Genomic DNA, 10,836 nt, shown 5'->3' on the forward strand with positions numbered 1-10,836 from the left:
AGACTCCGCCCACTTTACCATCCCTATGAGTTCTTAAATACTGTTTACCACAAGGGGAAAAACTCCAAGGTCTTCTAACATCATTATAATCCATTCTTTCCTTCTAAATTCCGCATCATTAATCATTAACAATAGTCACAGCATCAATATTTGTAATGTGTAAAGTGTGATGAACGTGACTAATTGGGTCTTTTTTATTTTATTTCTCCATTTTTGTGTGTCGGGACACCGAAGATAACTTGTACTGAATCATCTTTTATATGCTTCTTGTTGCATGTATTTATATCCTGCTTTTTCAGTTGTACAGCTTCACAGAAGGGCAGGCAGATAACAAAGGGTTCCAAATATACATGCATATGTGCACGTGTATACATATACATAGATGTGTGTATAAAGGTGTATGTATGTTTGTTTGTGATGGGGTATAGGCTTAGCAGATAAAAAAGTTGAGCTTGTCAGCTGGAAAACTGAAAGCCAGGGTTTGAGACTCCAGTGCTACATGGGGTGAGCTCCCATTCCTGCCTCAGCTCCTGCTCATCTAGCAGTTTGAAAGCATGCAAATGGGAGTAGATTAATAGATATCACTTCAGTGGGAATGTAACAGCGTTCCGTGTGCCTTTGGCATATAGCCATGCTGGCCACATGACCACGGAAAATGTATTTGGACAATGCTGGCTCCCTCAGCCAAGAAACAGATATGAGCACAATGCCCTAGAGTCGGACACAACTAGACAGGAAAATCTGTACTATAAATATAGATATATAGATAATAGATATATACTGGTAGATAGAGATATAGAGATAAAAATATTATAGATATATAATCAACTACCTAAAAACTTTGAAGTATATAAAACAGCTCCCTTTGAGGGAGATGGCAGTGAAGAAAAACAAAATATAAATAAAATAAAACTAAGATGTAGAAAAAGGGAATTTCAGAAACCAAATGCTACCCCTATGAAAGCTCTTTCTAGATCTATGTTTTAGATATGTAGATATGTAGATATTTACCATACTACAACTGCTAGGCTTTAAGGTGCTATACGTTTTTTGTTTCTTTCAAAAAAAACCCAACAACTTTGGTTTTTATATACAGGTATCCTTGACTTACAACAATTGACCCCAAAATTTCTGTTGCTAAGCAAGGCAGTTGTTAAGGGAGTTTTGCTCCACTTCATAACCTTTTTTGGCAGAGTTGTTAAGCCAATCACTGCAGTTGTTAAGTTTGTAACATGGTTGTTAAGTAAACCTGGTTTCCCCATTGACTTTACTGATCAGAAGGTTGCAAAAGGTAATCACCTAATCCTGGGACATTGCAATCCTCATAAATACATGCCAATTGCCAAGCATCCAAATTTTGATCATGTGATCATGGCAATACTGTAATGATCAGCAGTTTGAAAAATGGTCATAAGTCACTTTTTTCAGTGCTATTATAATTTTGAACGGTCACTAAACAAATGGTTGTAAGTCAAGGACTGTACACACAAAAATGCTAAAAGAAAAAAAGGGAAGGGGCATATACACGGTCTGAATTTTAATAAAGGCTGTTTGCAGAGCCATTGTTAATTGAATCATGGTTTATTGAACAATCAACCATCTTTATGCTACCCACTAATAGGCTAGATGCCCATATATAATGCTAGTATTTTGTGTGAATGCAACCAAAAATTTCCTTGCTCCTGAGAAACTACAAGTAAAGCTTTAAACAATCAGCAGACTAGCACTTGTAGAAGCAAAAGAAATGATAATCTCCAAGTGAGCAAAATATCCAAAGATAAAGCACAAACACCTCATATTTTTTCTCCAGAAGTGACATTCAGACAAGACCATTTGATGCTTCTTGGAAACTTATAGTAAATTCCTGAGTGAAGTTAGGCAGTCCTCTATGAAATGTTGCAATCATGTTTTCTCTCAATGGGAAGCTGCACAGAAATGTTGGGCATTCTTTATCACGTTTCTCATGCTGATTGAGGAATTCTGGAAGTTGAAGTCCATACATCTTCAGATTCCTGAGGCTGATAAACATTGCCCTTAATCAAATAAAAAGGCCTGGTGGTACCTCGTTGCAAAAAAAGTTCCAGAAGAATATCTCACATGCATGAGTTCCATAGTGGCATGTTGGAAAAGAAGTAAATTTGAAGCAGATCTCAGAAGGTAAACAACAAATTTTATTCCTTAGTCATATAACCATATCAAAAACTTTGAAATCAATTTAGTGAAAGTAGTACTTATACTCCTAATCATACTTTTTGCAGTGAAAACCTATCTGTTTAGGTAGTCTATCCTCTTTGAAACAGCCTTTGATGTAAACATTTGTCTTTCCAGTGATATACAGGTTCATTCCCTGCAGGAAGTATAGTTTCACCTGGGTGTCTCAATATTTGTTTAGTTTTTAAATAACAATCTAAGTAAACAGTCCTTTTTGTAGAACATAATTTGCAATTATACAGGATGTGTGCGATGTCTTCCACACCACAGATATACGATCTTTCTTCAAATGGAACTCCACAGAACCTCCCATTATCTTAACATGGAATCTAGTTGTTCAAAATGTGCTCTAGACAAGATGTTGAGGCATATAAGTTGTTTGATATTTTTCTATCTGTTAGGTTGATTTGTGTTGAGTCAGCTATTTCAAGGGCTTCACAATTAAAAGAGTTGATATCACCTTCGACAGCCATATCCAAAGACTATTTGAAGCTTTTCTTGGCCTTCTTATCTGATTGGATTGATAAATCCATGTTGTGCGATGGCATTTGAAAGTAAGGCAGTTTAAATACAAGTAGATATATTAAATGTTCTTCAAAATACAACTTGGGTAAGAAGGTAGAAAGTAAATTTAGTGTGATCTTCTCCAACCTGGTACTGTACAGATTAGGTCTGTAACACAACATGCAGGATTCCCAACTATCCTACCTAAATATTACTGTATACTACTATGTAGAGAATAGTACTGCAATGTCAGTTGATCTACTTACTTAAAACTTAACAGTTTTCTCATTTCAGCCCCAAACTTAATTCACATTTTGGCTTTTAAACAATGTGTTCAAATAACACAATAATGTAGTGGTGGGTTTCAAAAATTTTTACGACCTGTTCTGTGGGTGTGGCTTGGTGAGCATGGCATGGCTTGGTGAGTGTGGCAGGAGAAGGATACTGCAAAATCCCCATTTCCTCCCCATCAGCTGGGACTCGGGAAGCAGAGAATAGATGGAATAGTCCAGTCAAAGGTGGTGTTTACCGGTTCTCCAAACTACTCAAAATTTCTGCTACCGGTTCTCCAGAACTGGTCAGAACCTGCTGAAACCCACCTCTGCAATAATGTAACCATGACCTTACTCAGTTAAACTCATATTCTTGGATTGCCTGACACACTGGATCAAACTAACCACATCACCTAGGTGTGGCTTATACAACACACAAGGCTAAATTGTGCCTTGCTGTGCTCATAGGAGACAGCAACATTTTTATTTTTCAAATTAGTATAGCTGCCTATTTCACAAAATAAGTGATTCTGGACAGTGTACAACAATGCTAAAAATAGACAATGCCCAATACAATCATTACAAAACATTTTTAAAATGGTAAAAAAAATAAATTAAAAAAAAGGAATAGCTGAGGTATGTTAATAAAGGAGCTATTTCACCAGTCTCCTGGGGTGCTCAGTCTGATGGCACAGTGAGAGACTTTCAGAAAGTCAGAAGTGATGGAGACAGTTTCACAGGGGTAGAGGGGAATATTTCACAGCATAGGTGCCACAGCAGAAAAAGTCTTCTAAACCTAGCATACTGGAATCTGCCAAACATAGCTCCCTAGCAGACAGAATCTCAGGGGAAGGACAGATATAATCTGGAAGAGGAAGTCCCTCAAATAAATTGGTTCCATGCCATGTAGGACTTTAAAAGTCACAACTAGCATCTTGAATTGGAACTGGAAATAGATTAGTAACTAATGTATCTTGTAGAGCAGTGGTGTACTACACACACACATAACTGCCTTGGTACTGCACTTTGCACAGCTGAAGTCTAGATATTCTTCAAGGGCAACCCCAAGTGGAGTACATTACGATATTCCTATCAGGAAGTGACTAGGGCATAAGTGACAGTAAGTAAGGATAACTAAGGATTACAAATGTAGAATAAATATATGAAGACAATGACTGAGAATGTATATAAATATATTTTTGTAAGGAGCTGGAGGATTCAAAGCATTTCCTGATTTTAACTCTAAAATGATATTGTGTAATTAATTCTACTTTTTATTCCATTATTTGAAGTATTAATAAAAGCACAGCAATTTTCAGCAATGGGACTTTCTGTCAAACACACACATAATAAATTGAATTGTATCACTATCGTTTTTTTCCATGGGGATATTGATAGAAATTTAATACATCTGCCTTTTTCAAATACCAGTATGGAAAATGATGGGAAAGCTTCATAAACATAAATAAATATTGCTTAACGCACTGTAAGCCTCCCTGAGTCTCCAGAGAAGGGCGGCATATAAATCAAATTTAAAAAAAAAAAAAAAACTCCTCAAATCAGTTTCCATTTCTTATGGGCACTTATTTTCTTGGCAACAATAATGTAGATGGTTCCCCCTTGCCTTTTTCCAGCATATTATTAGGTGACACCCTACACTGGTCTTTCATGCAACCATTAACCAACTACAATCTTGTTTAGTTTTTTTTTTTAGGGCCACCCAAAGAGGAGCAAGTGCTGCCACCTACTGTGACATTAGTTTTTGTATCACCATGTAGATGATAAAAACATAAGCAGGACAACAGAAAAAAATACCATTTTAAAAGGGATTTAAAAAAATGTCCAACCTCACTTATACAGCTTTTAATGACATACTAAAGCCACTTTGGTCTAGTCTAGTGGTTAAGGCACCAGGCTAGAAACCAGGAAACTGCAAAAGCCTATGGAGATTCTCTGTCATCCAGGTCATGGTTGTCCCAAAGGTGCTTTTTTTCAAGAGGCAACTGGACTTTCTGGTTTTTCTTTGAAGACGTTTCGCTTCTCATCCAATCAGAGCTGAATAAGTTTCTTCAAAGAAAAACCAGAAAGTCCAGTTGCCTTTTTAGCATCTTTGGGAGGGGAAACTGCGAGTTCTAGTCCCAATTTAGGCATGAGAGCCGGCCATGTGACTTCGGGGCAGGTCCATCTCAGTCCAATTTGCTTCTCAGCTATACTGTTGTAGCAAAATAAGAGGGAGGGAGGAGTACCTAAGTACGTTAGATGCCTTGATTTATATTTTATTTATTTATAACAATAAAGACGGGATGATAATTTTTTTTAAAAAAAGAGGGAGGAAAGCAATCTGCAAACCCTCTGCATGTTAGAAAAAGCTTCAGTTACACTGAATTTGCTTTCCCCATTGTTATCAAAGAAATGCTTGTCAAAACCACGTCGCTTTCAATGACGATGCCAGTTTCACCCAAAGCCACCCATCCTCGGATCCGGAACGCTGCACTGCCGCAGCCGCGAAAAACCCCCTCGGCGGCCGCCACGCCCCCTTTTCTAACGCGTCATTACGGAAACGGCGATCCTTCCGGCTCTGGCTCCGCCCTTTCCTTCTTTGGATCCCACCTCCCGGTTTCAGCCAGAAGAGCGTAAGGGCTTCGAATGACTTGGAGGGGAGGGGGGGGGCGCAAATGGGTTATCCGGTACCCGGAGAAAGCGGTGTTTTCCTCCCTCTGTGGGGCTGGGAACCAAACGGGAAGGGCGGATTCGTGGGAGCTCTGCTGGGAGGCAGATAGTTTCGAGTATTATCTCCCGTCCGGCACCTCTTTTAAAATGACCGGTAGAGAAGAGTTTTAACGTTGATGTCGGAATGTTAATTTTTTTTTTCTATATCCCACTTTTATTTTCATAAATAACTCAAAGCGGTAAACATGCCTAATGCTCACAAAGGGGCTTTTTCAGGAGGCAACTGGGCTTTCTTTTTTTTTTTCTTTCTTTCAAAAAGCACCTTTGGGACAACCGTGACCTGGATGACTTGAGAACCTCTTAACAAACTTTTTATGCCTAATGCTCAGTGGTGAAATGCAAATTTTTAACTACCAGTTCTGTGAGCGTGGCAGGAGAAGGATACTGCAAAATCCCCATTCCCACCCTACTCTGGGGCCAGCCAGAGGTGGTATTTGTTGGTTCTCCGAACTGCTCAAAATTTCCACTACCAGTTTATTTATTTATTTGATTTTTATACCACCCTTCTCCAACAGGACTGAGGTACAGCCGAGATAAAACATATAAATTTTTTTTAAAAGTTTAAAAGACATTAAATAATTTCGGCCCTCAATTTAAAACAACCTAGTTAAAACCAATTTCAAATTAAAACCGAAAGGATGGGATCAAGCCAGCCCGGCTAGATGAAATAGATGTGTTTTCAGGGCCCGACGAAAAGTCCGGAGGTCTGGTATCGTGCGTATCTCGGGGGGTAGGTCGTTCCAGAGGGCAGGTGCCGCCACAGAGAAGGCTCTCCCCCTGGGGGTCGCCAGCCGACATTGTCTGGCCGATAGCACCCTGAGGAGGTCCTCTCTGTGCGAGCGTGCTGGCCGGTGGGAGGCTATTGGCGGCAGAAGGCGGTCTCGTAGATACCCTGGCCCTAAGCCATGGTTCTCCAGAACCTGCTGAATTTCACCCCTGCTAATGCTCCTTACTCCTGCACATTCTAGACCAGCGTTTCCCAAACTTCAGCAACTTCAGGATGGGTGGTCTTCAACTCCCAGAATTCCCCACAGGGGATCTTAAACAGATTTTGTCTTGTGCACCAATTGCACATCTTCCTGGGCCCAGCAGCCACCTGCTTGTGGTGAATTGTGCCTTAGTCATCTGTTTGGATTACTGTTAACATATTGTACATGGGTTTGCCCTTGAAGTGCACTGCAGCTGGTCCAGAATGCAGTGGTACAGTTAGTTTTTGACATTCCTTGTAACCCTGCTCTGCAAGTTGTTCTGGCTTCCAGTAGGTTTTTGGGTGCAATTCAAGGTGCTGGTCATTATCTATAATGTCTCATAGGGCTAGATTATTTGTGGAACACCTCTCTCCCATTGTTTCTCCCCATCTCATTATCTGTAGTAGAGAGCGTATTTTCCCAGTCCCTTCTATTACATAATGTCGTCTTTATGGATCCTGGCTCCACCTGCCTTGTGGAATAGCATTCTCTGGAGATTCAGATTACTTCAACCTTGTTAGCCTTTTGCAAGGCATTGAAGACCTGGCTGTTCCCCCAAGTATTTGAGTCAAGAAGTAGATGGGTTCTGTTGTTACTGGTGAGTGGAGGGTTTTCTTAGATTTAAGGGTTTTAATTTTGTAAGCTGCCGTAGTCAATTGTGTGAAATGGATAGCTATTTAAGCATATAATCATTTCTAAGAAGAAAGTTGAAATATTAGGAACAATTGTATTTTAGCAGAAGGTTTTCCAGGTGTGTTGGCTTCAACAATGCATGGAAGTTCTGTACTAAAATTATGCTTAACATTTGTTTTGCAGAATACCTGAATGATAGCAATCAAGTCATGTCTGCATTACGTGGAGCTGTTCATGCAAAATGGATAATAGGGAAAGTAATTGGAACCAAAATACACCAGACAGCTAAAGTGAGAGTAACAAGGCTGATACTGGACCCTTACTTAACAAAGGTAAAGATTTCTCCAGAGCTGGAAGTGTAAGCTGTTAAACTTCAATTTCTTGAATCATTTCTCACCATTGCCTAATTCATGAGTTACTGAGAAAATCATTATTATGAGATCTTGTGAGAAAAGATGATATAAAAATGCAATGCTAGGATTATATAAGATGCTGTATGTCTTAAAAAGTGGTCTTCAACCACTTGATGAAAGGTCCTAATCTTAATGCTAACATGCAGTTAATTCAAATTAATTTTATCTGGTCTGACAGTACCTTTATAATGTTTCTATCTAAGTATGTTATTTTAAAATTAAAAAGCAAAAAAAAATCAAGAAAAGAAAGGCACACGGTTGTATTGACTTGAGAAATGTAGCATGGTGCAGGCACAGGGAATGTTGATCTTGGCATTGGTTAAAGTTTTTAAGTTGTTTTTAAAACAAAAACAGATTCTCAAATCTCTAGATACCCAGAAAAAACTGGCATAAATCATAAATATATTGAATTGGCTATGAATAACAGTGAAGAAAGTTAATTCTGTACATATTTAGTTTATAAATCTGACTGAATTGTGGCACTGAAAATTAGTTCAACTAGTTGTGTCTGTGTCTATCTCTGTCTATCTACTCTCAGCATTTTTGACAAGACTAAAGAGAATCTGTTAAGAGTCTCCTTTTCTCATGAGATAAAGAGACAAAGGTGACACTGCAGTGGCACTGGCTGGGAATGTCAGTTGTAGGCTTTGGATTAAGATTGTATTACCTTTTTAATTTTTTTTCCTATTGTAGTTTCCCAGACAAATACCATTAAATAATCAGATACTGATGGGTAAACTTCATTGAGGGGTCTTCTTTATTTCAGTCTGTTCTCTCTCATGTTTGGGTACAATCTGACTGAAGTAAGGATATCACGGCTTGCTCCAGAAGTTGTTGGTGCTCCATCACTGGAGGTTTTAAAGAAGAGATTGGACAACCATTTATCTGAAATGGTATAGAGTTCCCTGCTTGAGCAGGGAGTTGACTAGAAGATTATGTTATTCTGTTGTTCTGTGTATTTCAGTTACTAGTGGTATATAGTATTGTTTATCAATATTAATGCCAGTGAATAAAATATCAAATTAGGAGAGAAATTAGGAGTAATGTTTGCAATCTAGAAAGTTCACTGGATAGCACCAGTAAATTCTCTGTTAGATTAAATTACATACATATAGTTGTCACATGGGTAAAGTGAATGGAGGCATACTATGTATCTGCACTAATTCTTATAAATTTTATGTTTTTTTTAATTGCAGTCTTTAAACTCAAAGCCCTCACATTTGTAAAAGTATTTTATATGGTGTTTCCCACGACCGCTACCAACCACAAAAGCCAGCTGAGTGACCTTGAGCTAGCCACTCCCTTACAGCCCAAATCAGACTCTGCAACAAGCTAGTTGAAAAATGATACCCCTTGCCACATCATGCGCCAATAAACTTACTGTAGGAACTAGGCCAACAAGTAGACCCTGGAACTAAGCAGGACAAAGAACAATATAATTTTCTATGGCATTTCTTCCAATTCAAATTTCAGATGCTCTTAAATATCAGAATACTTATGCCCGGTAAAGATTTAAAACCAATCTAACTGAAGGCATCATTGTAATCTTTTCCAAAATAACACAACCACCTCTTGATCTTCACGCTCTTTTCCTTCTTCTTCTACAGTTCTACAAGAAGCGAAAAACATACTTTGCTCATGATCCTCAGCAACAGTGCATCGAGGGAGACATTGTCCTTCTGAAAGCTTTGCCTGAACGAAAAAGCAAGAATGTGAAACATGAGCTTGCTGAGATTGTGTACAAGGTTGGGAAAGTAATTGATCCCTTGACGGGGAAACCGTGTGCAGGCCAGAAGTTCCGGGAAAGTGTAGCTGACACAGAAAATCTGACTGACAGAGATACTAGCTTTCTTAGTGAAAAACTCCAAGAATTAACCGTTTCTTCTCCAGACAAATGAAAGGTTGGAAAATAATTTGGGACTTGTTTGCCTGTCTCAAGGAAAAGGTTTTATTGATATATGTAGGAAGCATGATTAATAATAAACTGAAGTTAGTGTGTACGTGCAATAAAATGTTACCATTTGTTTTTAAAGTATTATATGTTCACTCCTGCCTGAAGGAACATAAAGCGATATACAAACTGAATATTTTAAACATTTCCAGTAAAGCACTAGAATTCAGTTACAACCGATATAATAAACAAGCAAATCAAAGCCAAAAAAGCAAACAAAATGATGAGGAAATACTGTTATCTTATTATTGGAAATAGTAACTTGTTTACTCTGATGTTTCTCTGAACTGAAACTTGCTTCCTGAAAATATGGGGAATTCAACTTCGGAGAAGCCTATTCAGTTTAGTTGTTTGGCTTGAGTAATACTGTTTTACTATTTTTTTAACCATTTATAGATAATGAGAGGATCACTTAGTAAAAAAAAAAAAGTTTGGATAGCAATTTCCATCATCAACACTTTCCTCATCATTCAGTAGTGGCCAAAATTGTGGAAATCTTTTGGGAAAAGTGTATTTTTTAAAACTACCGTATAAGACACACCTACCTTTTTTGGTGAGGAAAACAAGAAAAAAAAATCTGCCTCTGCCTCCCAGCAATTTTGCCTCTGTTGCAGCAAACAGCCTGCTTTACTTTCATTTTCATTTTCAGCCTAGCTTGATTAGCACAAGGGAAAAAAACCGTGCTCCAGCAATTTATCTCTTTGCAGCAAGCAGCAGAGGCTGAGCAAAACAGCTGAGAGTTGGAGGCCAATCCAATCAACTTGTGCTGTGTTGAAGCTAAAAGCTGATTTTTCTTGCTGCTTGCTGCAAGGAGGTAACTGCTGGGAGGCAGAGGCCAAAGGGTGGGGGCCAGTGGGTGGATTGGGCTACATTCGGTGTATAAAACGCACCTACATTTTCACTCCCTTTTAGGGGGGAAAAAGATGCGTCTTATAATGGTAGCTAATAACACCACTTGGAGTAGTACCATAAAATTATATATCAATGGAAAGATAATTTAATCAAGAATGTAATGTAATAACTTTTATGAAGAATTTGCTATTAGAATAACAGTTACAGTATAAAGAAGAAAAGTCAAACGTAGAAAAAACAAGATATACAAAAATTATCACGTCAGTTAATACTTAGTTGGGTAAGCTTTAGCATGAATTACG

The 10,836-nt window shown here is 38.3% G+C and overlaps 1 protein-coding gene across 3 annotated transcripts; it reads left to right on the forward strand.

The window, feature by feature from the left end:
* Positions 1-5,542: 5,542 nt before the first annotated feature.
* Positions 5,543-9,763, forward strand: MRPS17 (mitochondrial ribosomal protein S17). Of its 3 annotated transcripts, none has more exons than XM_034420982.2 (3): positions 5,543-5,620; positions 7,502-7,650; positions 9,339-9,763. In XM_034420982.2, exons 2-3 carry the CDS (start codon positions 7,528-7,530, stop codon positions 9,627-9,629), a joined length of 414 nt encoding a protein of 137 aa, XP_034276873.1. In that variant the 5' UTR covers positions 5,543-5,620; positions 7,502-7,527; the 3' UTR covers positions 9,630-9,763. The 3 variants fall into 3 exon arrangements, with proteins under 3 accessions (XP_034276873.1, XP_034276872.1, XP_087745165.1); XM_034420981.3 differs by having other exon boundaries at positions 5,596-7,283; XM_087889039.1 differs by having other exon boundaries at positions 5,609-5,811.
* The last annotated feature ends 1,073 nt before the right edge of the window (positions 9,764-10,836 follow it).

Source organism: Pantherophis guttatus, chromosome 1 (assembly GCF_059756535.1).
Source record: "Pantherophis guttatus breed Tessera chromosome 1, ASM5975653v1, whole genome shotgun sequence".
Lineage (NCBI taxonomy): Eukaryota > Metazoa > Chordata > Lepidosauria > Squamata > Colubridae > Pantherophis > Pantherophis guttatus.

What these genes read in the sequence shown, in the direction of transcription:
- MRPS17 (XM_087889039.1), top strand. Translation starts at nt 5,634, where the DNA reads ATGACTTGGAGGGGAGGGGGGGGGCGCAAATGGGTTATCCGGTACCCG. An exon ending in CACCTCTTTTAAAATGACCG is followed by an intron (nt 5,812 to 7,501) that starts GTAGAGAAGAGT and finishes TTTGTTTTGCAG; the next exon opens with AATACCTGAATGATAGCAAT. An exon ending in TGGACCCTTACTTAACAAAG is followed by an intron (nt 7,651 to 9,338) that starts GTAAAGATTTCT and finishes CTTCTTCTACAG; the next exon opens with TTCTACAAGAAGCGAAAAAC.